The 27,610-nt window shown below is 43.1% G+C and overlaps 1 protein-coding gene and 1 long non-coding RNA gene across 2 annotated transcripts in view; one reads left to right on the forward strand and one right to left on the reverse strand.

The window, feature by feature from the left end:
- LOC115198134 (ankyrin-2) overlaps nt 1-27,610 on the reverse strand; it is a 74,941-nt gene that overhangs the window by 12,451 nt on the left and 34,880 nt on the right. The window contains exons 19-30 of the mRNA XM_029759843.1: nt 24,806-25,131; nt 23,830-23,955; nt 23,579-23,701; nt 20,582-20,614; nt 20,178-20,199; nt 13,023-17,825; nt 12,165-12,242; nt 11,785-11,916; nt 11,026-11,172; nt 10,623-10,857; nt 10,245-10,314; nt 231-314 (exon numbers count right to left, since the gene is read on the reverse strand). Of these exons, the coding sequence (XP_029615703.1) occupies nt 231-314; nt 10,245-10,314; nt 10,623-10,857; nt 11,026-11,172; nt 11,785-11,916; nt 12,165-12,242; nt 13,023-17,825; nt 20,178-20,199; nt 20,582-20,614; nt 23,579-23,701; nt 23,830-23,955; nt 24,806-25,131 (6,179 nt within the window). The remainder of the gene's footprint in view (nt 1-230; nt 315-10,244; nt 10,315-10,622; nt 10,858-11,025; nt 11,173-11,784; nt 11,917-12,164; nt 12,243-13,022; nt 17,826-20,177; nt 20,200-20,581; nt 20,615-23,578; nt 23,702-23,829; nt 23,956-24,805; nt 25,132-27,610) is intronic.
- LOC115198138 (uncharacterized) lies at nt 21,721-24,958 on the forward strand. Its single transcript, XR_003879180.1, has 3 exons — nt 21,721-22,093; nt 22,523-22,546; nt 24,888-24,958. It is a non-coding gene; the product is annotated as an uncharacterized LOC115198138 (long non-coding RNA).

Genomic DNA, 27,610 nt, shown 5'->3' on the forward strand with positions numbered 1-27,610 from the left:
GAGAGAGACCAGAGAGAGAGGAATGTAGAGCACTGAGCTGCATGACTAGGTCATATAAGAGCAAACACACTTATTTGCCTGGGAAAATCATTGATAAAAGGTAGTTATGTAATAAATAATCATAATTTGGTGAGAGCTTATATTTTTCTTATGTTGTTGAGATCTACTGTAAATCAGGGAGTGTTCTAGAGGTAAGTGTCTGTGAATGTAGGTGTAAAATGTCCCTTTACCTTCTTGACTACCATGTTTCCTTGCTCATCCATGTACTGTTCTTCTGTGACTGTCTGGGGAGGGATGTCTGGCAGGTCATCTGCCTGGAGAAAGAACACAGTAGATGCACAGTCATAGCACTGACCTAACACACCCGGAACACACACTGGAGTTAAGGCAAGTACACAGAGGAACCGGTTTAAACATTGCAAACTCAAAAAGGGAAATAAAACAACATAGATCAGTCATTTTGAACCATTATCTAAGACCACAAATATTTCATCAATCTGTCACAGAACAAAATGATATGGCATATGAGGGTGCAGTATAAAACAAAGCGGAGACAGAATGAGACAGAAATCTAAATATGAACATATATATATATATATTATAGGCATTATCCAAAGTTCAGCACAGCAACAAAATTACCCACAAGCTAAAACTCAACTCCCATCTAAACCCAGCACCACAGCACACTATGGCAGGGCCCACTCCTCCACATGCTCTCCAATGCCCGATACCTGGATGATAACTCTGCGTCGGACCACCCTGGAGGTTAACACCTCTTCCACTGAGTTATCCGATGACAGCAACCCTAGCTCCTCATTTATCTCCTGAGAGACAGCACACAGCCATTGTGAGCATAATAGATCATTATATCATGGTTACACATTTTGTATAGTTACTGCAGGCACAGTTACTGCAAGAACAAAACAACAAGCAACAGTGTTCCTTCTTTTCTCTTTCTCGGTTGGACTTTTTACTTTTCTCTCATTGGAATGGCAAAAAGGCATTCAAAAGTAGGCTATCGTAGACCTGATATAACTTTTCAGAAAAAAATAAAATACGAGGTTCTATGAAATGGTGTTGGAGATGAAAGATGAAGAGAAGGCCCAGTTGTACAACACCCCTTCAACAAAACCAGCCATGCAAGATATGTAAATGATAATCCAAAGAAATTGTGGTCAAAGCCTAAACAAGTACCTCTGTATGGAATGTTGATGTGGAATATGAAGTATTGACAGTAAAGGTTTGACAATTATTTCACTTTTTTTATAGAATGTTTTCATATGTACTGTAGGTACTCTTCGTTGTATCAGATACCCTAGCTGAAAATATGAAAATAATTAGCAAACACAGCAAGCAAACATTCTCAAAGGTAAGTATATTCCTTATTCCTTATTTTGTCCCATGATTATTCCATTGTGTTGGTCAGTGACCCCACTTTGGAGTGGTTTGACTTACAGTGTATTGTTTTGTAAGTATACACACATGCAAACACAGCCCTCATAAGCGTTTTGTACTTGTGTTTGAGTGAGTTGATGTCCTCTCTGGACTGTGGTAACACTGCAATCAGCCTGAGAAGCTGGGACACAAGCCAGGGCAGGGTGCAGTCGTCATGCTCGACCTCTTACCCGTTCCAGAGAGTACTCATCGTCATCGTACCCTGCCCGCGACCTGGAGAGAAGCTCTTCACATGTGGGTACAGTTTCACTTTCACTTTCTGGTCTGTCATAAATGCCATAATCCCCAAGACTTTCACTACCCGATGAGAAGCGCTTTTGGTCATCCACCCGTAGGAACTGTGCGCTGTATAAAGGGCTCCCTTTGAGGAAGCCTGTTTCCGGTGTGCTGCCGAAGGGGGTTGGGGAAGGAGGCTCTTCGATGCGGTAGAGGACTTCAGGTTCCTCTGGCTCCAGATCCTCTGGCTCTAAGAAGTCTGACAAGTCATCTTTGCAGTCAAAGAACTCCAGGTCTGAGTCTTCTTGGGCGGAATCTGATTGGATATCTGGTCCAAATGCAGAGAGTGATTTCTCAAATTCACCGAGCACTCGCTTAAAGTCTGGGGAGAATTCAAAGGCTTCTGCGGATCCAGGTGTAACAGACTTGGAAGCGGACTCAAGACCTATCAGGGTGGTCGTTGTGACCTGACTCTTATCTGACAGAGAGTCACTGAAGACTGGCGAAACTGGACTCATATCAGTGGGAGACACCTGGCTACACTCAGAGACTCTCAGAGACTGGCATCCGGAAAACACAGCTTCGTAATCTGGAGGCACCAGGAATTGGTTTGACATCGGCGAAAATAACTCACCCGATTGAGTCTGCTCAAATTCCTTGTATGTAAATTCACTCGAGTCAGAGAATTCCTGACTGGCAGAGTCAGGTTTCTTTAATTTAGGTGTGACTGCTCTATGGGTAGTGAAGGGGTCTTGTTCACTGATCTGCCATGGAGTTGATATAAGAGGTTCATAGCCTGTGGCTGTCTTCATCTGTTTAGTAGATGCCCGTCCTGATACTCTGGTTTCTTGACTGAAGGCTGGAACTGCCTTTTGTTCATGTAAAGTACTTTCCATTATCATGGTAGACTTTAATTCACTTTGCTTCTTTCCATAACCGATCTGCAACAGTATTTCCTTGGCAGTTTGAGACGGAGCCTAGAAATAAATGTTGACATCACTTGAACATGGATTACTGAAATGCGTTGTTACAGCAAGTCAGTTGGCATGCACCACCGACATCCCATCAACAAACTGCATAACACTAATAGAGTACTAGGTCTTGTTATTCATTTTCTTCAACAACATGTTATATTTTAAATCACTGCAAGAACAAATTTCAAAACAAACTATTGGAAAACAAACCATGCAATTCTAAAGGCCAAAATCATAGTGCCAGATGACGTTACAGTAATGAGATTGTGCTTGTTCACAAATGATTAGTTACATCTCAAAAGAGACAAAATTGGTTAGTTACATCAAACACCATCCAAGTCTATTGTGATCGCACAAACATTCCTCAGATACACTCCATTTCCCCGAAACACATTGCTGAATCCAGACATCCATTTCGACCACACAGTGTTATTGTCATCCTCCATTAGAATCGGAGTTATTCCATTATTTCATGGCACGTGCAAGTCAGCTTTATCATGCTCTCTCTCTTACCCTCTGTGGGTCTTCCTGGGTGTTTATTGTATCAGCACTGGGGCACAGGACCTCTACTTCTTCCTCTTTTCTGTCCTGGACCTTCACTGGTTGTTGATTTACTGGTACGTCTTTCTGGACCTTTTTGACGCCTTCCAAACCAATAGTGGCTTGAGGAGTTGGGATGGTTTCAGCATGCTCTGAACCATGCTTTGTCTGTGTCCATTCCATAGATGAGGTAACCATTTCTGCTACTAGTCCACTGACCCTTGGTAAGCCTTGATCTGTCATGCTCATTTGTCCCTGTTCTATTTCAAATTCATTATCGGGGACTGACGACAGAGTGACACCCAAGGACTTTTCTTTGGGTGACAATGGAACATGCTCAGATGTTAAAACAGTTGTCACATGACTCAACGTACCTGCTTTAAATGTCGTTGTTTCTGTACCTGTAATAACTAAACTTAACTCTTCATCTGATTCACCGGATTCAGGAGACGACTGCCATCGGCGGACATCGGCCCAATAATCTAGAGGTAAGGCTACGAATACAGTGTCTGATGACACTGATTCAGGTGAAGACGTTCTATCACTAAGGGGTTCCATGAAGTACTGAGATAAAATCCTCATAAACTGAGGCACTGGTGAGTCAGGCGATAGCCGTCTATTCCTGCCGACTGATTCTAGGGAATCAGGTGAGGATGGCCTACTCTCTAATGCTGATGGTGATATGGCCATTAGCTCATACTCAGAGCCAGAAGACATTGATTCAGGTGATGATGACCTGTGTTCTATTGTGGCATACTCCATATTACATGCATCCATTCGTGATACACCTGATATTGTATACTGAGGGATAGGTGAGTCTGGAGAAAGCGACCTGTTGTCATTCATCTCAGGCATTGATTCAGGTGAAGATGTTCTAACGTCAACCATTGACATTGCTGATTCCAGAGACATGGGTCTGTATTCAGCTGACTCAGGGGACAGTGATCTATCCTTCTCAACTTGTTTCTCTAATAACACAGATTCAGGTGATGATATTCCAACATCTGCCTTTAATATTAATGTTGCAGGTGACATGGGTTGGCAGTCAGGCAAAGACTCAGGTGCATCGTACATAAGATGGTATTCTTCCAGCATCATGGTTGTTCCAGGTATAGGTGAACCAGCCATTGGTTTCTGGTCTGTTTCTTCACGTGCCAATATTTCTGATGGTAATACACGCTCAGGAATGAGACTTTTGGCTGACAACTCTGTTTCCCCACAGTTTGATTCAACTGATTCAGGTAACAATTGTGTAGGTTCAGTAGCAAAATACTCTGCAGTTGATATCAAGTGTTCCGAATCCGACAACACTGATCCAGTGGAGGATAATTCCCTTATTGATCCAGATTTTGGTAACGCCTCCCTATAATCAGGGACAGGAGCCTCGGGTGTTAATGGTCTATGTTCATCAACTGATGCCACCGATTCAGGCATTACTGCTCTTTTGTCAGGCCAGGATTTGTCAGAATATACCAACTCAAATTCCATGTCGGATGTTATTGAGTCAGTGGATGAAGACCTATATCCTGTTTCTACTGTGGTAGACCCAAGTGTGACCTGTGTAAATTGTGGAATTGGTGACTCTGGTGTCAAAGACCTATGTTCATCCACTGATGCTAGTGATTCAGGTGAGTCTGGTCTCACCTCATCAAATAAGGACTCAGAAATGAGTGGTACATATTCAATATCTGAAGTAAATGATTCGGGTGATGATGACCTGTACCCAATGGTTGAAATAGCAGATTCAGGTAACATCTGCCTAAACTGAGGTATGGGTGAGTCAGGAGACAATGCCCTGCATTCATCTATAGATGCTATTGATTCAGGTGATGAGCATCTATCCTGAAGAAGAATTGAGGCGACTAAGAATAACTCTATTTCAGATTCTGTATCTGAGCATATCGATTCAGTCGATGATGATCTATTCCATGCCACTAGTGTAGTAGTTTTGTGCTGTGTGTACTTGGGTACTGGAGAGTCTGGTGACAGAGCTTTAAACTCATCTACTGATGCCGTTGAATCGGGACTGTCAGGTCTATCTTCAATCTCAGAAATCAAAAGAGTGTATTCCGTTTCAGATTCTGTTTCATAATCTGCCAATGATGCAGGGGATGAGGACCTATATCCAACCATTGAAACGATAGACTCTCGTAATGCTTGTCTAAATTTAGGTATGGGGGAATCTGGAGACAGACACCTGTATTCATCCACTGATGCTGTAGATTCAGGTGATGATGATCTGCTGTTTGTCAGTAGCATGACTGATTCAGGAGACATGGTTCTATACTCTGATAAAGACTCAGGTGATAGGGGTCTTTCTTCTGTATCTGTTGCTATTGACTCAGGTGAGTCTGGTCTCTGCCAAAAGGAAAAAGCCTCAGATAGTATATGTTTGGTTTCTGAAGTCACTGTAGTCACTGATTCAGGCGATGAGGATCTATATCCAATAACAGATTCAGGTATTACCTGTCTAAACAGAGGTACAGGAGAGTCAGGGGACAGTGGTCTATGTTCATGGACGGATCCTAGAGATTCAGGAAAGGACAATCTAGTGTCAATACCCAGAGCTATTGAATATTTTGGGTCTATTTCAACGTCTGCATCAGACACTGATTCTGGTGACAATGATCTATGATAGGGTTGAGCAGTTTCAAGGAAAAATTGTGAATATTGGGGTATGGGGGAATTCGGAGATAAACATTGACATGCTTTCAATGACTTTACTGACTCTGCTCTCAAAACAGTCTTTATCTTAACTGACTCAGGTGAGAGAGGCCTATATTCAGACTCAGAATCAGGTGTGAGTGGTCTTTCCTCAGTAACCTCAGTTGATGAACTTTGACTTTCTCTTTCTGATGTCTGTACATACTCTATGATATTGTCAGCATACTCAAATATACCAGTTTTAGGGGTTTCCCCTACATACTGGGGGTCATGTATTGGAGAGATCAGCTTCCAAAGCTCTGCATCGTACTTAAGTTTGTAAACTGGGACTCGTATGACTGATGGAAGGACATGTATTCCTTCTTCAAATACTGTTATTGGTGACACAGATGGTTCTTTTGGAGTTTGGGCTAAATCAGGTACTGACAGTCCTTTCTGAGCTTCAGGTTTACTAGATTCAGGAAAGAATTGGGCTGTGGACTCGAATGTTATTGGGGGACTTTCTGGGACATCAACATCTGATTCAGTTACCGTTATTGTTGACATAGATGGTGTCAAATCTTGCTCTATTGAAGGTTGTGCTAAATTAGGTACATATAGTATTTTCTGACCTTCAGGTTTACAAGATTCAGGAAATAATTGGGCTGTGGACTCAAATATTATTGGTGGACTTTCAGGGACTTCTACACCCGATTCAGTTACCGTTATTGGTGACACACAAGGTACCATGTCTTTTGAAAGTGAGCTGTTCTCACTGACTGATCCAGTCGACTCAGGTGATAAGGGTCTACCTTCAATAGCTACAAATCTTGACTCAAATATCTCAGAAACCTCATCATCTGGTAACGATTCAGGTGATGATGACCTATGGTGAAACTGAAACTGAACAGCTTCACATAACAATGGTGAATATTTGGGTACGGGGGAATCTGGTGACAATGATCTATTTTCATTCATTGTTCCTGTAGACGCAGGAGACATTGCTTTAATATCCTTCAACAGCATCAAGGATGAAGATGACATGGGTCTGTACTCTGATAATGACTCCGGTGACAGTGGCTTAGAGTCATACTCCTCAGCTGGCGAATCTACTGATAACGATTCCGATGTCTCCTCATACTCTATTCTTTGTCCAGCATACTCAAACACACCTGTTTTACTACAGTAGGTTTCTCCTACATATTGTGGGTCATTTACTTGAGAGATAAGCTTCCAAAGCTCTGCATCATATACAAGTCTGTACTCTGGCACTAGTATTGCTGATGGAAGGACATGTATACCTGATTCAGATACTGTTATTGGTGACACAGATAGTGATACAGATGAAGGTTGAGCCAAGGCAGGTACTAATAGTCCTTTTTGAGGTTCAGGTTGACTAAATTCAAATAATGGTGCCGTTGAGGACTCGATTAATATTGGTGGACTTTCAGCGACATTAATACCTGATTCAGTTACAGTTATTGGTGACACGCATAGTATCATGTCTTGATCTTCTGGAGGTTGAGGCTCGTCACCAGTGGCTGATAGACCTTCAAGAGGTTCAGGTTTACTAGATTCCAGAAAGGGTGGAGCTGTGTACTTGAATATGATTGGTGGACTTTCAGGGACATATACACCTGATTCAGTTACAGTTATTGGTGACACGCATAGTACCATGTGTTGGTCTTCTGAATGTTGAGCTACATCAGGTACTGATAGTCCTTTGTGAGGTTCAGGTTTAGTAAATTCAGGTATTGCTGGTTTAGGTGCAGTTACAACTTCTGCAGGTTTCGTTGGAGGTGGGATTGTAGAAGGTAATGCTGACTCAGATAATTGTTCAGCAGGAATTTCGGTCTCTGATTCAGATGCCGGATCAATTTTGGCGGACATTGATTTAATTTTTTTTGCAGATTTCGTCTTTGCCGACAATGGATTGAGTTTTCTTTTGCCCTTTTGAGTGGACTGCTGTATATCTAGATGTATATTTTGCATGCCTGTTGAAATAGCAGGTTCTGACGTTACAGGGTTAGGTTTAATGGCTTCAAATGATTCTGCTGCCAATTGTAATTTTTCGGGAACAACTGTCTCAGATTTTGTCAACTTTGCTTTTGTCACGGATAGAAAAACAAGGGGTTTAGGGGATTCCGATTTGGTCAACGCTGGATACGTGATCTGCTTTTCAAAGTCTAAAGCTTCAGGTGAATCTGATCTATGCGCTGCAGCTATAGACTCCAGCGACATTGGAACATATTCAGTGTCTGACGATACTGATTCAGGTGAATCTGATCTATAATCAACAATAGAGTCGGGTAATAAGTGTCGAAACTGAGGTATAGGTGAGTCAAGTGATAGCGCTCTGTACTCATCTATCAATGCTGCTGATTCAGGTGATGAAGGTCTATCCTTATAAAGTAATGAAACTAAGGGTGCAGTTTCATAATCTACATCTGAAAATATAGACTGGGATGATGATGATCTACAGAACGTCACTAAAGCAATGGGTTCAGATTGCCAAAATTGTGGAATTGGTGAATCTGGAGACAGAAATCTATGTTCATCTACTGATCTTGTAGACTCAGGTGAGTCTGGTCTCTGCCAAAAGGCAAAATCCTCCAATGGTATACATTCAGTTTCTGAAGTCACTGAAGTTTCTGATTCAGGTGAGAATGACCTGTATCCCGAAGTGGAGATAACCGATTCAGGTATCACCTGTCTAAACTCAGGTACAGGAGAATCAGGGGATAGGGGTCTATGTTCATTGACTGACTCGGTAGATTCAGGTGATGATACCCTCTTCTGTAAATCCTCTTCAGGGGATAGTGATGAAAAATGCCACCTTACTGTTTCCAGAATTACTGATTCAGGAGACGATGCTCTGTCTTCAGTTTCGTAAATTACAGATTCAGGTGAAATGGATCGACAATAACTACTTTCACTACCTGGAGATATTGCTCTGGTAAACTCTCCCTTGTTTGGAACCATAGATGTCAATGGCCTGAACATTTGTCCAGGGGCATAAGCAGGTAATTTTGCAGTTTCCCATTTAATCTCAGGGGATGGTAAAGGAGGTATGGACACGTCAGGCAAAAGAAGACTAAGTTCAGTAACGGATGACAGTGATTCAGGGGATGAGGCTCTACTCTCAGTCAACAGTATGGATGAATCAGGTGTTGACGGGCGATACTCGAGTATAGGTGAGTCAGGTGATTGGAACCCAGACCTATCATCTGAAGTCACTGACTCTGGAGAAGACGATCGATCATGCATTGAAACTACAAATTTAGTAGCATACTCAGACCCTGAGTCAGGGGATGAAAACTTTTTTTCGGTTTCGGATGCTCTAGATTCTGGCACTAAAGGCATGAATGACTCTGATAAGACTGTAACAAAGGCTTCCTCCTGACTTGAAGGCTTATGTTGAGTGATAGGTAAGGTTATCGCAAAACTGTACTCTACCTCCGGAATAACAGATTTGGCTGATCTGGAGTCAGCCACTGGAGGATCTAACACCTCTCCTGGGGGCTCAGCAGTTGATTCATGTGACATCTGGATTAATGCAGTGCTGACAATGGATTTTACTTTGACCGACTCCGAAATGAGAGTGGTTCTTGACACTTCAGATGATGTTTGAACTATTGTCTGGGATTCCTTACCCACCTCAAAGGTGATAGACTCTGGGGTCAAGGGACTGATATCTACAGGTTTGACGTAAAGCTCAGCCTGGTCTACATCAATCAAAGGCATGGAGGTAAGGGAATCCTCTGCATAAACTGGGCTGGCTCTGTAAGTACCCGCTACTTCATCCAATTCCATTGGTGTTTTCCTGGATCCTTTACTAGTTGACTTCTCTACATACCCAAACAGGACTTTGTAAAGTCGGTGTGACACCTCGTCAATATGATCCTTTGAGAATATCTTATGTGTCTCTTTGGGTCGTACCACCTCAGAAGACTGAGGCAGCTGAGTAGACTGTGGTACATTTGTAGGCTTAGCTGTAATACTGATGTTCTCTGTGACCCGTTCAGTTGTCATAGTGACAGAGGTGGTGGAGAGGTAAGTGTAGTCCTCTGAGATTTGCTTTAGCTCCACAGACAGCTCACTGAAGTCTGGCTCGGCCTGGTCACATTCAGTCAGACTGTCCTCGAAGTCGGTCATGGACAACGGACGGCTCTCACAGACACGCTTACGACTTCTTGTGGGCGCCTTTTGGTGACTCGTTGGTGACATGTCGCTTTCAGCCTGGGGGGGCTGAGTTGACCCCTCACCCCACTCTGCACCTCCCTGTGCCCCCTCCTCAGAATGCTTGACAGATAGAGAGGGCGAGGGGGGAGGTGTGGGCCCTTTGTAGACAGGATCTAGGACGTGAGAGGTGAGCTGGTAGGGGGAGGTGCGGTACAAGGTGAAGAAGGGACTTACTTGTTTGAAAGTGCCCATATGTAGTGACTCAGCCTTCTCCGGTCCAGTATCTGATGTACCGCCCACAGAACTGAGGAACAAAACAATAACAAGGTAAAACATCTAATCCTCTTTGAAGTCTCCCAAGTCCCTCTTTCTGTCAGTCCCTCTTTCTGTTGGGCCCTCTTTCTGTCTGTCCCTCTTTCTGTTGGACTCTCTCTCTCCATCACAGAGAGAGAGATTTTAACAATGCAAATCAAGATCTTAATTAACTGTTTGTTTCTACAACCATACAACATGTATGTACCAGCAAACCCTCCAAAACAATATAAGACCTCTTAACCATACCAATTTCTCTTTCGCTCAGTACTTCCCTGTTATACTGTCCCACTGACTTACTGTGTCAAATCCATCTCTTTCTGCAGCTTCTCCTTCTGGACATGTCTCAGGAGGCCTGTTACTGATTCGTCTGTCTCCACCTGCCCTGAAGTCTCGTGATGTGACGACATGCTGGAGGAGAGGTCCTCCTCTGACACCACGAGGGGCCCCTGCCTGGACCCTGGCCCACTGGGGGTGCTGTCTGTACGCCTGCCTGGCCGGGGACTGTCTACGTCCTCATGGAGGGCAGAGAAACCTGGACAGGCATAAATATGAACATCGTTATTAACCTGTGATCTCTCTGACATAGTTAAAAAATGGTGGTTCACAAGATGACATAAGGTTTACTGTCTCATGACAGTCAACATAGAACATTTCCATTCCACTTGTTAATTCACTGTACTGTATCTTCACTGTACTGTACCTTCACTGTGATCCAGTGCAATGGTCCTCTCAATCTCTGCATAGGTGTGTGATGTGTCCTCCTGGGTGGACTTTACCATCTTGGTTTCGATGAGGTGGACAATGTCCATTCTGTTGATTTTGGTTAGTCTTTTGATCAGTGATGCTTCTGTGGAAAGAAACAATGACAAAATAACAAAACGGTAAATAAAGTCATTGTGAAAAATATGAAAATGATCGATAATATATATGACAAATACTATTTTATTTTTTACCCATTTTTATCCCCAATTGGTAGTTACAGTCTTGTCCCATCGCTGCAACTCCCGTACGGACTCAGGAGAGGTGAAGGTCGAGAGCCGTGCGTCCTCCAAAACACAACCCAGCCAAGCCGCAATGCTTCTTGACACAATGCCCGCTTAACCCGGAAGCCAGTTGCACCAATGTGTCGGAGGAAACACCGTACACCTGGCGACCGTGTCAGCGTGCATTGCGCCCGGCCCGCCACGAGTTGCTAATGTGCGATGGGGCAAGAACGTGCCGGCCGGCCAAACCCTCCCCTAACCCGGACAACTCTAGGCCAATTGTGCGCCGCCCCATGGGTCTCCCGGTCGCGGTCGGCTGCGACAGAGCCTGGACTCGAACCAGGATCTCTAGTGGCACAGCTAGTACTGCGATGCGGTGCCTTAGACCACTGCACTACTTGGGAGGCCCCTATGACGAATATTCTAAATGTCACTGAATATTCTGAATACAATAAAGAGCGGATAGATCAACGTACCTGTGACATTTTTACCCTCCCTGTCAGTCCAGAGCTTCAGCAGGGCGTGGCTTTGGTCCTGTAGTGAATTGGGGTTCTCAAGCCTTATTAGATTGACCTTCTCCTCACTGAACTCCAGTTCTCGAGCCAGCTCTGGAAAACACACCCGAAAATAGACAGATATTATGATGTGATTTTAAAAAGGATTGATGGAAATCCAATACTGGAAACATCTGACAGATCAGATAAAATATATATTTTTTGAGAATAGCAACCACAGACACTTATAGGACACTTTTCAGTGTTAAATATGCAATGTTAATTTGAACATACTTCAAAATCACTGGGAAGTGATTATCGTCTCTGACACTGAGTACCGATATGCCTGGTGTTCCACTCACCCGTCCAACTGAAGCCCAGGTGGTCGGCTATTATTTCCAACCGTTCCTCTTTCCTCTCGGCTTCATCCTGGGAATCTACTGTAAATGCCACCACAACAGCAGGAGAGCCGTGAGAGGATAGGCCACGCAAGGATGGACAGGCAAAGTCACATTCACGTTAGGAAGAAAACGCTATCTTGAACTGAGCACATGAGTAAAAAGTCTTCACTGGCTTTATTGTGCTCTGTGGTGCGATAATGTTAACCATTGGGAGGTATGTGTGGATAATTAACAGTAACTGAAATGGACATGTATTTGGTGTATACCTTCTTATTACACTATGATGTTGGTTCATAGTGTAGCAATACCATAAAAATGATCCCCATGCAATTTTCAGGACTCTAAAAACTCTTTCTTTAAACAAATGGAAATATACTACATTGAAATGAATTGCAGAAGTTCAACAGCAACAATATTGTAACAGCTCAGGAAAAATGATTGTGGTTTCTTCTCTCATTTTATATAATTCAGCTTTACTCCTACAGCCTAATTTGGTCAATAAAATATATTTGATACTAAATCTGACTATGACAAATTATGTCAGTGACATCAAAATAAAACTGATCCTTCATTCCTTCAATTATTTAAATGATTTAATTGATTCCCTGCCTAAGTCAATCTCGAGATAAAAAAGAGAAAAAAGAAAAGAGACACAAACACAAGACACAGCTCAAACACCACAGAAGCAACCACAAAGAGTCTTTAGTTACACATCACCTTAGCTACAAGACACAGAGAAGCGGCACCGTTTACGGCTAGCACGCTAGCAACGCACAATAGAGAGAGAGAGAACGAGCCCCTTAAGGGGGGGGGGGGTACCTTGACTTCTGACTGTATCGTCGGGAATCCGTTGCATCTGTGTGTGAACAGGGTCATCCCACAGGGGTCTAATGGGATAGACATCTCCGGAAGCAGGGAACTGTATTTCGGGAAAAGTCTCCCTCTCTATGACAGAGGGATCTATGCCGCTGCTCTCGTCATCCGAGACAGCAGCCTCCTGCTCTTTGTTTTTCTCATCCTGAGGAAATCTCTCAACTAGCTTTGCAACTTCGTCGCTAATCTTATCGACAAACTCTATAGACTTCTTGCGCGGCTCGCTTTTGTCTTTGGCGGGGGTGGAAGTGTGAGATGTCTGACCAAGCTTGCCTCTAACTGGCAGCCTAGATTGGAAACCAAAGCCCGACTTTGGCTTGGTGGAGTAGTCATCGCTCATGGGACGACCCAGGTCCTTTTTAGATGATGACTTGTCTGCCTCACAGAAGCTCTTGGCTTTGGAAGACGGCGTCTTGGTTTTGGGTACAGCAGAGGGACCTGTATCTGTCTCAGACTTTCTCCTCAAGTCCTTTTTTACTGGGACCTTGAGCTTTGCATCCTGGGATGACTCAGTACGTTTAACTGATGGCTCAGGCTTGACAGGGCTAGCCTTGCCCTTGACAGGTATTCTCGATTTGGACTCTAAAGCGGGAGTCTCTTTTTTAGGACTAGCTGAAGAGGGGGATGCAGGGGATGTAAAGGAGGAAGCAGTTTTAACCTGACTTTGGGGGCCAGCCTTGGCTGGGGTTTTAGTTGGGATCTTTGGAACTTTTTCAGTAGAAGTTGGGGTTTTGGTCTTTTCTGTGGTTTGGGGGAGTTCTATGACCGAATGTTGCTCCTCTGGAGAGGAGTCAGAGGACTCTTGGTCCTGTTCTGGGTACACTGATCGAGTGACAGTGGTTACTGCTGTCTCAACATCTGTTATCATTGGATTGAGAGAACTAGTGTCTACCTCTAGGGGGGTCTCCTCTACAATTATGTCTGGTTTCACCTCTACAGTTTCAGGAGACACTGGCGATACTGGGTCTTTGTCTTTCTTAGTGGTCTTAGCTGAGGCAGAAAGACCCATTCTAGGGATTCTAGACTTAGAAGCATCTGATTTTGAGGGGGTGGCTGCTGCAGCTTCACTACCTTTCTGATCGTCCTCTGTCGAGGCACGGTGTGTGGAATCTGAAGCACCTTTCGCCTGTTCCTGGTCTTCCTCCACTTTTATTTGCAGAGTCAGGTTGAGTCCGATTTCACTTTCTATTTGGACTCCTCTATCTCCTGGCTCATCTATGACCTGTTCAGCTAGCGCCTCCTCTAGGGGCTGCTCGCCTATCTGGAAGAAGGCAAAGCCCTCGTCCTCATAGCTCCGTTTGGTCATGTCAATAGCTCCGCTCCGAGTCATCTCAAAGAGCTTCCCCTCTTGGAAGAGGAATGGATTGGGCTCGCTGGTTGGCGTGCTTTCCTCCGTGGGGCTCCTTCCTGGGGTGGTGTCCGGGGTTGCCCCCTGGGACTGCCGGTCTACAATCAGACCCAAGATCTTCTGCTCTTCCTCTTTGACGCGGGCCGCAAAAGCATCATCGTCTTCGCGCATGGCACTCCAAGGGTCTGCCTCCGCTCTGGCGGTTACGCCCTTTGACTCGGTTCTGGGAGGTTCCTCTTCCTCATCGTCTTCCTCTGTGTCATCGTAGATACAGATCTCGGGTTTGAATGTTTCCCTCACTTGTCCAATGACAGTAGTGGAGGACGTTTCTACCTCAGGGGCTCCTGAGTGCCTCCTGTGATCTCCTTTCACTTCGTCAGTTATATTACTCTCTATTTGACAGGGAGCTTTAACAGCAGCTGTCTGCAGACTGCCTGCATCTGCTTCTTTCCCTCCCCCATCATCCTCCTGGCTTTCCCTTGATTTCCTCAAGCTTTCCTCCTTCTGCTCATCGGTTATGTTTGCAGCCCCCTCAGAGCTGGAAGACACGGTAACCGTTTTAGCTAAACTGTCTTCCGTGTCATCCATGTCTTTGCGTGACTGAACTGATTGTGGGACATGCTGCTCTGAGACAGATTGAGGTCCCTCCACTGCTACCATTGTAGCTGTGCTCTTGGCTTCTGTGTGGTGGATTCCTTCATGCACACCTGCTGGAAAAGGAGAGGGAGGTTGTACTTTAATAAGGGATTCAACAGAAAGAGCTAACTCTGAGGTCTCCTTGGCCCTATTGAGCCCACTCTCATTTGCGGACTCTAGTTCAACTGTTTTGAAGCTATCATCCCCTGCTTCGTCACCTGCTAAGGCAATGATATATTTTCTAGAGTTCTTTTTGGCTCTGGTGTCCTGGTCCACTTCCTCAAATGTTTTTTTTTTGGCTGACATTTTAAACATCTCATCCTCTGGGATGAATTTCCTCTGTGCTTCTGCCTCATCATCCTCTTCCTCTGAGTATTCGGGGATGAAAGCTGGTACGGACACCACAGATAAGTACATGTGGTCAGGGGTTTTGGGGTTTACCTCATAACTTACCTCTTCAGAACTAGGGGTGTCGGGGGAGAGGGGACTCTTACCAGAACTTTCCATCTGGGACGAAGTCTGCTCGATACTGTCATCATCATTGGCACTAGCCTCCTGGTCCCTGAGTAGCCTACTACGCAACGCGTCTGGGGGGAAGTCTGAGGCTTTGGAGGGTTCTGGGTGTCTAGAGGACCCACTGGGCTGATCTAGAATGGGAGGGAACGTTTTCTGCTCTACGGGGCTGCTTTCTAAGGAGTCACAACAGGGGGATTCCTTTGTTGGGCTGGGCTCGATGGAGTCTGGGGTCCTATGGGAGGAGTCGTCTTCCATGAGGGGACTATCCTCGTCTAGAGAGTCTCTGTGGCTTATGGTCAAAGATTCGTCGGCTAAGGGACTGAGGGTATCTGGGTCTTTTAAAGGCAATTCTAAGCTTCCTTGATGCTGGGTAGAGGCACTAGAAGCAAAGGTCGTAGCTAAAGCTGATGCTAGCTTGTCATCAGGGCTCTCCTCATCACCAAGGAAGCTCTCTAAAGTCTCTGAAACTCTCTTTGTAAGCTTTCTTGGTTTAGATGGCTTAGACTCGCCCGTCTGAAAAGATATGGACTCACTCGTGGTGCGGTCGTCTGCAGCCTCACTGGGAAAGACAGGGAGGGTCATTTCCGTTGATGGCTGGTCATCAATGGTCCCCACACCGGAGTCTCCAGACTTGTCCTTGGTTTTATTGTCACCTTTGACAGCTATAGTAGCAGTTGTTGAGTTTTTAGTGGACTGGTCAGCGTTTTTGGGAGAGAGGGAGAGACTGTCAGGGCTTGTTCCAGGGGTGGCTAAGCCCTCGTGTTTGAGGCTATCCTCTGAGCTAAGGTGAGGAGGACTACCATCACCCAGGCTGGCACTGGGAGAGTCTGCCACGCCCTCATGTTTCAAACTATCAGAGCTATCATAGAGGGAAATATTCAGAAACTCTACGGTTTCAGTTAGGTCTGACTGGGCAGCAGGACTACCCTCTACAGAGGTCTGCTTAAACTGTTGGTACTCCGGATTGTCCTCAAGCTCTGCTTTAATTTCAGCACCAAAGTCTTTGGAGTGCTTTCTGTGTGGGCTAATTTGCTCATCTTTCTCTCTGTGGTGCTCGCCAGGAATGGCGTCCAGTGATACTTCCCGTTTGTAACGGATTGTGGTGGCTTTGATAGTGGATTTTGACTGTTTGGGCTGTAATTCTGATTCTGTTGTTTCATGCTCTGTAGAGGTGTGGGTTTTGAGCTCGAAAAGTCCAGACTTTCTCTTTGAGGGGTCCTGCCCCTTTTGGAAGGATCGCATGAGCTCCCTTACTGACATTGTCTCCTGCAGCTTCTCAGACTCAGTTTTGGGGGACTTAGGGGGACCCTGTTTAGTGGTGTCCTGTTTTGCGGGGCTCTGTTTCAATTTAAGGGTGGTTTCTTCGGTCCTTTGAGGGATTTTGCTCTCCACAGCAACCTTTGACGGTTTGGTGCTAGTTGGCTTTTGACCCTTCTGCTCTGCCTCCACTTTCTGCTGAAGGGCTTTGACTTTGTCTTTTATGGACCCAATGGGGGTCTCCTCAACTACTGGGGACACAGGTGACACTGGTTTTGGATCTGTGGGTGCACTTAGGAGAGCATCCCCATAGGTAGATTTCTCCGCCTGTTCCTGGTCTTTTCCTTTCTTCCTGACTGGCTTTTTGAGTTCAACAGCAGGAGTTTTGATTGTAGCTGTTGCTGTTATTGTCGTTGTGGTTCTTTTCACACCTTTGCGCAGCACGACCTCTGTGAATTTCTCTTGGACCACATCCTCCTGAGCTGCTTCACTGGAGCCCTCAGGTACATCCAGGAGATATTCTTTGAGTTCACCAGTCAGGTGTGTGATCATGCCAGACACGTCTTTGATGGCTTTAGGTCTGGGAATCCCTCTGTTGACTCTGACTTCATGTAGAATAGGTTCCTGGGGTTCTAAGGCAGACATCTTTTTGGCCTCCTCTATCTCACAGTCTGAGAGGAGGATCCACTCTTCATTCATTCTGGCTGCTATTGCTGCCCCCTCTGCTACCTCACCCTCCAATGTTCCACTCCTGAGTATCTTGCCCACTTTCTCCAAATCCTCTTTGACCTTCTCCATGATTTCAAACGGCTCGCCCTGAACCTCCTCAGCCCCTTTGTCCAGACCGCTCCCTTCCAGAGAACTGGATTTGTCAGTGGAATCCGTGGTTAGGATGGCGGTCATTTTGATCAGGTCTTGTTTCAGCTCAGACACATCGGAGAGAAGGTCCGGATCTCTTTTCTGGACTGTCGTCGACGTAGTGTCTTCGTCATCTTCCATTTTGGCAAGAGGACAATTAAGGTGCAAAAAAAAATTGAAATTGAAATGAAAAAGAGACAGATATTGGAGAATGTGGTCAGGACAGGAACAGGAATAGTACAAACTTTCAGGATTCAGCAGGATCACAGTGACATCTACAGAATGTACCAAAGGGAAGGGCTTTTGATCCACTGGGGTTCTTTGGTGGCAAATACTGCAGCAAAGCAAAAAGCCAACTAAATCATAAAGATGGGAAGGAAATGAGCAGGAAATAACTTGCTTATACACATATTCTGCACATTCACGCTCACAACACAAAAGCGCAAACATATCTAAAATAAATACTCGATCAAACAAACGATGAGCAACAACAGACACCCACAAATCAACAAAAGATAAGGAAACAGGGAAACAAACAAAGGAATAACAACATATAGGTAGACAGACATCTCAAGATTGTCTACAGAGAGAAAGAGAAAAACATGTTTAAAAAAACAATTTTAAAAATGCTATTTTTTCCTCAGAGAAGAAAGCCAGTGATAGCTGGAATGTTGCTAGGACTGTCTGCGAGTGGTCTGAGTGAGGAAGGGAAAACGGAAAACTAGCTGTATTGGCAGAGAGGTTTGGATTTTTTTTTTTTATTGGTCTGTTAACTCATTTACCGCCTGGTGTTGTCACTAGGCAGGCCAAAACTCCATCCCACCAAAACAGGTAGAACTTTCAGGCAGTCTTTTCAAACAGCTTTTACACTAAAAGGGCATGATCATCATTTCTATAATTCCACAGTATTATTCCAACCTCACAGTGTGGAAATATATATATATATATAAAACACAGGGAAATCACATTTTTGACTGCACTGGGCCTTTAAGGAAATGTATGTTCTAAAACAGGAAAGCATAATTGATTGAAGGGAAGGGCATGTGGTCCTTTTAGAGGACTGTATCCATTCCTTATACTAACTTAAACTAACTTGTACTAACTTTCTGAAACATAACTGAAGAGACAATTGAAAATCATAATAAGAGTAGCAACAGTGTATTAAAACAAATTCAAATAGAGAGTGAAAAGGAATTCAAAGATCAATGTTAAAGCAAACCAAAGGGTCAATATAACTCTCCCACTTGACAAACACCCAGACACAGGAACACACACATACACACTCATGTAAGCCAAGTTATTTCCATGCAAAGCAAAGGGGAAAGTTGACATGCAGCCTCTGGTGAAAAGTGAGTGGAGCAAATTTAAAGTGATTTAAAGTGAAACTAGCAAACACTAGCAAATCTACATTTTATATTTATCAAAGAGTGGTTAATTTAGGTATTCACATTCAATAGTGTGGTGAGTTGTAGTCTACTGTTTTCTCATAGACTATGACTACAAAAGGTGAAGCTATAGCATCAATTGCATATTATGTATGACATGTGTATGCAAATTGACAAATGCATCATGCATACACTGTTCAATGTAATGAAGTTGAATTGAACAAATAACATTGTGTACATTACATTGTCTATCAGTTTATGTAAGACCTGTATGTACTGTACATGTATGTTTTGAAGGTAAGTGCACACAGAAATATTTTCTATATTATGTATATTGCATAAATATGTAGATATCCAGCTATGCTGAGGCACATGACCATGATTAATGATCAGTCAATCAATTAATCAATTAGATGCAAAGGGAAAATATTATCCATATATGGGTAGGGTATGAAGGATTGGATCTGGAGGGCTGGGAAAGCTAGACTACAGTTTGCTTTGCCATTAGGGTGCTAGAATTACTATGGGGGTACTATTCTGTTGTCACATAAACATCACCAAGTTATGAATTACAGTTTGTTTGAACTCTCTCTCCATGTGTCCCGAATTCAAAATGTCAGAAAGGAGGGAGTCAGCATGAAGACACTGGTGCAGCGATGTGTGACGTGAGAAATGGATGAAGTTCATGCCCGATGAAGTTGTTGGCATAACCTTGGCTGAGGTGCGGTGGAGTGAAAGTTTGTGTTGTTTTGTTTTTGTGACAAAGACAAAACATGTAGAACTTAAAGGACTTTGAAAAAGTATTGCATGTGCTACAGCTTTGCTAACAAGGGTCATATGAAGCTCAACGTTTATGCATTAGCTCTGGTTACCATTCTGTACTGTTCTCTACAATGGTCAACTAGCATAACATCATTAGCAATGTCTAAATCTATGCCATGGTTATAATGCACTTATCAAAGCAATTTCCTAGTCATAATGTTTGAGTAATGCAGCCATATTAAAACAGTTAAAAGTTAAATGGCATGTCTATAAAAGTTTTAGTCTAGTTGAGAAAAAAAATATATTAAAGGTGTTATCAAAAAATGGTATATTACTTACATTTCTCGAGCGTCCTGCTGATCTGCATAGAGGAATACAGAAATTGCACTATGAATATAATTGAAATCATTGTGTAAGAAAAATCTAGGCAAGATTTTGTACACATTTGCTACACGAAGGAAAAAAGTAGTATAATTGGACATAGAACTGCTACTAATATCTAAAGATGGATACTCTAGTACAAAGCACAATAATTGATCAGTAATAACATGGAACACGGAGAGCCATATACTAAATATATATATAAATATATGTCCCTTTCTAATACCTAATATAACAGCTAAATGGCAGACAAAGAAGTGGACGTCTAGTGACAAGCTTCTAGCCTGAAAAGAGCATGTAAAGAACATAAAAAATGAACACTAGTTAGCGGGGGAGAAATGGGGAGAGAGGCACAATGTTACCTCTTCCTCAGCCTCTTGGTCTGAATCAGATTCCTTTGGGGTGCAAGAAGCAGAAAGAAAGAAAGATAGGTAGATAGATAGATAGATAGATAGATAGATAGATAGTTAGATAGTTAGACAGATAGACAAATAGAGAAAGAGGAGGGGGAGAAAAAAGAGAATGGGCAAAGCAAAGTTACCATAGTGACAGCTTTGAAGGTAGGTGGCCAATCAATGTTGATTTTGGGCAGGGTCGTTCAGAGTAAACATAAAATATCATTATTAAAGGAGAAGGGATTCATTCTACACTATAGGACAGCTACGAGTACTTACATATAAATCACAGTTAACACTAAAACCGCTAAAGCAGTAATTTTGACTGCTCATGCCCCCCTCCGTCCTTGACTTTCCTAAATAAGTCCATATAACACACTGTCATTGTTAGAATCTTAATATCACAAACAAAACTGGAGTTCTAACCAGTTTTAGGAGGGCATGTCATTAAATGGAATGGTTTTCCCCTCTTCTTCCAACAGTTGAAAGTGCAGTGCCCAGCTGATAATCCCCCCCCGACAATTGCCTCAAAGCTGGCTCGTTAGCTAACGTTACATGACGTATGTACAACACCCGTTGAATATGGCCGGTGTCAGTAAACGTCTGCAAAAAAGCATAATGAAATTGTTGCCAGCAGAGCTGGTAAGGCTGTTTTCATGTTATCCAGAGGTAAACAAGTCATCGGCCAGAGCGTCAGGTGTGCGCTCTGAATGCTCCAAGAGCGAAACGTGATGGGTGGGGCTAAAACTTAAGAGGGTGGGGTCGATGCTGAATGGGTGTAGACAAAGAAGAGCTCTTCACTCGATACCAAATAATTCAAAGGCCATTTTCTTAAAAGTGAGTTTACAAGTTGATCAACTTTCAAAGCAGAAGTACTTTCCCGTTGTTCCTCAAATGTAGTGTATGATATACCATTTTGTAGCTCTGAGTCTCTACTTTTATCCAATGTAAAAAACACAACTTCAAATTTTGTTACATAAGACCGAATCCAGGTGGTGAGTTACATTTATCCATTCTAATTATAGGCCTAAAATGGTATGTCCCTTATATCAGTTCCCCAAATGAAAGCAGTCTTATCAGTCTACTCTGACCTACTTGGAGTAGGCTGCACAGGGAGAGCGTGCGTAACTGTACATGCTGAACGGCTTTCAATCTCTTGGAAAATATCCACGAGGCAGCAGGTACGAGTGTCTGAGAATGTGTTGATGAGGCTTGTGGAATATTATGTTGGCAAGGGGAGCAATGTCACCATGGACAATTTATTCACTTCACTTCACTTGTCATTGGCGAACAAGTTGCTTGCAAAGAAAACAAGTTTGGCCGGCACCATGAACAAAGTTAGTCCGGAGCCCCGTCCCTTTGCGCAAAATAAGGCACCTGCACAGCAGTTGTATTCCACAAAGGTGCTGAAGAATGACAAAACAACAGGACACAATCAGGAGAAAACCAGATACTATTATACACTACGATCAAACAAAGGTATGTCAAAGTGTGTCAAGCAAGTGAAAGTTACAAAAATTTGTATCAACTGTTAGGACAAGGGATAACAGCTAAATGAAATCCAATTGATGCCATTGTGTGAAGATGCACACAATCAGAAGCTGACAATAGACTATTTTTGACTGCTGTCATATCGACATACAGTATATTCATTATAATGTTATTATTGCTTTGTGCCGAGTTTCACTGTTTATCAAGGCTACTTGGCTCTTACAATGATGTTTAGGCTACTGAAGTTTTCATCATTTGACCGTGCTTCTTGGTGGTTGGGGTATTTTAGTTTATTTTGTCGGTATAAAAATAAGCTGGTACCATGTTCCAACGCATATGCTTTCTGTTTCATAGTAGTAACAAAGGCACTCCATGAATAAAAGTGAACACTAACATGTTTGTGTTTTTTCCCTCCAGGCCCAGCGGTGCTAGTGTTAAAAGGTGTAGTAATGATTTTAATCATACAGACAGACAAAATAACAGATTTGGTCACAGGTTATGACCCCAATATAACACCAATTTAAAGGAAGATAACATGCTATGAGAACTGTCATTGCATGTCACGTATACATATTTTGCATGTTAATATGCAAACAACACACCTGTAGAATACTCAGTAATTCTTGAAGTCAATCAATCTTTTTATTAAATGAAAAATCAAACCAAAACCACTAATTCCTATAATTTACATTGTTAAATAACATGAATATGTGGGAACAATACTTTTTGTGAACAAATGTTTCATTTTGTCGTTATAATAATGTTGGTAGCGACATGTAAAAATCGTTGTGGAAATCTGTTGCAGCTCAAGTCGACTACAAATCCCACAATGCAATGTGTTTACTATGGTCAGACTGGCTAGCTAGCTCGGTAGCTAGGTAGCTAGCTTGCAGACGTAGCTATAAACAATAATACCCAAGTCAATATCAGCATGTAAAGTAGCTAGTTAGCTGTAAAATCACCTAAACAAACTGTACTATCAATTTAGGAGTCTACAATCTCACCATGTTCAACCTGCAGATCGATGTGCCTCACAGAGTGGAGTCTGACACTCGCAACGGTCATGCAACGGTAAAATGCAATGCACCCTGGACTGAAGAGGCAGACAAATAGGAGAAATGTGGTGGACCGGGACTCTGTTAAATTACAATGCTACGTCATACTGGTCGAAATTCTGCCTGCTTGAACGGCAATAGCTACAGATACACATGAAAACATGAAATGACCCCGAGAATCGATAGAATATTGCTCAAAGATAGATGCACAAAAACATTATAACATTCAAAATGGTGAATCTTTCCTTTAACATTAAGTAAGGAATTCTGAACACTCAGACATGTAATGGTAACTGTCGGTGTGCTATACAGCACTCAGAGTTGTTCCTGTACATGTCACATGGTCAGGAACAACTCCAGGTCCTAGGTGTATCCTAAGCTGTGTGTTCAGGTGGAGGTAGTGTTAAGGTGTTCTCACCTTTGAGTAGGATGGTAGTGTGATGTTCAGGTTGCATATAGCGTTGTGGGCCAGACTTCTATAAGATCTGGGTTCTTTCATAAAGGACAGACGGCCACACGGATCCTGAGTGTTGTCTCGGATCTGTGGAATCATCGTCATCATTATCGTCAGTCAGTCAAACAATCAACATACAGTATAGGATATATTACTAGTTTGTAATGAAGTAAATTATATGGATGAGTGTTGAAAGATGGTAAAGTAACGTTAACCTTGATGAAGAGTGCCAGCCTGTTCTCTTTGAAAGCAAAGAAGCTGAAGAGATGGTGCTGGCCACTCTTGGTGAGAGGGACCAGGTTGCCAAAGCAGTCTGCATAAATGGGTTTACCCTCTAGGACCTGAGGAAAGGAATCATCAGACATTAATCCTAGCTGAGGATAGAAAAATACCAAATCATTGCCTGTTAGTCATCAACAGCAAGACTTACGAAGAGTTCACACTTTACTGATAGTTCACTACTAAAAAAACCCCCTCTACTATTACACCTCTACTGTAACACCTCTACTGTAACACCTCTACTGTAACACCTCTATTGTAACACCTCTACTGTAACACCTCTACTGTAACACCTCTACCGTAACACCTCTACTGTAACACCTCTACTGTAACACCTCTACAGTAACACCTCTACTGTAACACCTCTACTGTAACACCTCTACCGTAACACCTCTACTGTAACACCTCTACTGTAACACCTCTATTGTAACACCTCTACTATTACACCTCTACTGTAACACCTCTACTGTAACACCTCTACTGTAACACCTCTATTGTAACACCTCTACTGTAACACCTCTACCGTAACACCTCTACTGTAACACCTCTACTGTAACACCTCTACTGTAACACCTCTACCGTAACACCTCTATTGTAACACCTCTATTGTAACACCTCTACCGTAACACCTATATTGTAGCACCTCTACCGTAACACCTCTACTGTAACACATCTACTGTAACACCTCTACTATTACACCTCTATTGTAACATCTCTATTGTAACACCTCTATTGTAACACCTCTATTGTACCACCTCTATTGTAACACCTCTACTGTAACACCTCTACTGTAACACCTCTACCGTAACACCTCTACTGTAACACCTCTACTATAACACCTCTATTGTAACACCTCTACTGTAACAACCCATTGTAACAACTCTACTATAACACCTTTTTTAGAACACCTACCTCTACGTCTCTGCTTCTGGCCACCTCAGTGAAGTTCTCCTGCTGTTCCAAGGTTTTGTCCATCTTGTCGTCCGTCATGCAGAAGCAGCGGAGCCGCGCCTCTATGGGGTCATGGGACTTTGCGAAGATAACGAACTTGGCCATGTAGGGAACGCAGATGGTCTCCCTGTAGACTGAAGTGGAGAAACTGACCGACTCCTGCGCCTGCCGACAGTCTATCAGCCAGAACCTGGCCGACACGTTGGTCGTGAAGGAGACACAGTCGTTGATGAACGTTAGGGGCGTGGTTCCTGTAATGTCCTCCCACTGGGCTGGCGTCGTTCCACCTTTGAAGAAGAATACAATTGAGGAATGTTAAAAGGTTAGCTACAGACATTATAGTTTGTGTGTGCCAACAGTCTGTGCGTGTTTGTGTGTGTGTGTGTGTGTGTGTGTGTGTGTGTGTGTGTGTGTGTGTGTGTGTGTGAGTGTACATTGTAGAATAGTAGTGAAGACATCAACACTATGAAATAACACATATGGAATCATGTAGTAACCAAAAAAATTTAAACAAATCAAAATATATTTTATATTTGAGATTCTTCAAAGTAGCCACCCTTTGCCTTGATGACAGCTTTGCACACTTGGCATTCTCTCAACCAGCTTCATTTTACATTTACATTCATGAGGTAGTCACCTGGAATGTGTTTCAATTAACAAGTGTGCCTTGTTAAAAAGTTAATATGTGGAATTTGTTTCCTTCTTAACTGCACCTCAGATTGCAGCCCAAATACATGCTTCACAGAGTTCAAGTAACAGACACATCTCAGCATAAACTGTTCAGAGGACACTGCGTGAATCAGGCTTTCATGGTCAAATTGCTGCAAAGAAACCACTACAAAAGGACATCAATAATAAGAAAAGACTTGCTTGGACCAAAAAACACGAGCAATGGACATTAGACGAGTGGAAATCTGTCCTTTGGTCCTAATTTGAGATTTTTGGTTCCAACCACCATGTCTTTGTGAGACACAGAAGATGTGAACGGATGATCTCCACATATGTGGTTCCCACCGTGAAGCCTGGAGGAGGAGGTGTGATGGTGTGGGGGTGCTTTGCTCGTGACACTGTCTGTGATTTATTTAGAATTCAAGGCACATATAATCAGCATGGCAACCACAGCATTCTGCAGCAAAAAGCCATCCCATGTGGTTTGCGCTAGGTGGGACTGTCATTTGTTTTTCAACAGGACAATGCTGTGTAAGGGGTTATTTGACCAAGAAGGAGAGTGATGGAGTGCTGCATCAGATAACCTGGCCTTTATAATCACTCGACTTCAACCCAATTGAGATGGTTTGGGATGAGTTGGACCAAAGAGCGAAATAAAAACCGCCAACAAGTGCTCAGGATATGTGGGAACTCCTTCAAGACTGTTGGAAAAACATTCCATGTAAAGCTGGTTGAGAGAATGCCAAGAGTGTGCAAAGCTGTGATCAAGACAAAGGGTGGTTACTTTGAAGTCTCAAATATAAAATATAATTTTAATTTGTTTCACACTTTTTTGGTTACTACATGATTCCATATACAGTTGAAGTCGGAAGTTTACATACACTTAGGTTGGAGTCATTAAAACTCGTTTTTCAACCACTCCACAAATTCCTTGTTAACAAACTATAGTTTTGGCAAGTCGGTTAGGACATCTACTTTGTGCATGACACAAGTAATTTTTACAACAATTGTTTATAGACAGATTATTTCACTTATAATTCACTGTATCACAATTCCAGTGGGTCAGAAGTTTACATACACTAAGTTGACTGTGCCTTTAAACAGTTTGGAAAATGCCAGAAAATGATGTCATGGCTTTAGAAGCTTCTGATAGGCTAATTGACATCATTTGAGTCAATTGGAGGTGTACCTGTGGATGTAATTCAAGGCCTACCTTCAAACTCAGTGCCTCTTTGATTGACATCATGGGAAAATCAAAAGAAATCAGCCAAAAAAACTGTAGACCTCCACAAGTCTGGTTCATCCTTGGGAGTAATTTCCAAATGCCTGAAGGCACCACGTTCATCTGTACAAACAATAGTATGCAAGTATAAACACCATGGGACCACGCAGCCGTCATACCGCTCAGGAAGGAGATGCGTTCTGTCTCCTAGAGATGAACGTACTTTGGTGCGAAAAGTGCAAATCAATCCCAGAACAACAGCAAAGGACCTTATGAAGATGCTGGAGGAAACAGGTACAAAAGTATCTATATCCACAGTAAAACGAGTCCTATATCGACATAACCTGAAAGGCCGCTCAGCAAGGAAGAAGCCACTGCTCCAAAACTGCCATAAAAAAAGCCAGACTACGGTTTGGAACTGCACATGGGGACAAAGATTGTATTTTTTTGAGAAATGTCCTCTGGTCTGATTAAACAAAAATAGAACTGTTTGATCGTAATGACCATCGTTATGTTTGGAGGAAAAAGGGGGAGGCTTGCAAGCCGAAGAACACCATCCCAACCATGAAGCACGGGGGTGGCAGCATCATGTTGTGGGGGGTGCTTTGCTGCTGGTGGGTTGGTGCACTTCACAAAATAGATGGCATCATAAAGTAGGAAAATTATGTGGATATATTGAAGCAACATCTCAAGACATCAGTCAGGAAGTTAAAGCTTGGTCGCAAATGGGTCTTCCAAATGGACAATGACCCCAAGCATACTTCCAAAGTTGTGACAAAATGGCTTAAAGACAACAAAGTCAAGGTATTGAAGTGGCCATCACAAAGCCCTGATCTCAATCCTATAGAAAATTTGTGGGTAGAACTGAAAAAGTG

Source organism: Salmo trutta, chromosome 8, assembly GCF_901001165.1.
Source record: "Salmo trutta chromosome 8, fSalTru1.1, whole genome shotgun sequence".
Lineage (NCBI taxonomy): Eukaryota > Metazoa > Chordata > Actinopteri > Salmoniformes > Salmonidae > Salmo > Salmo trutta.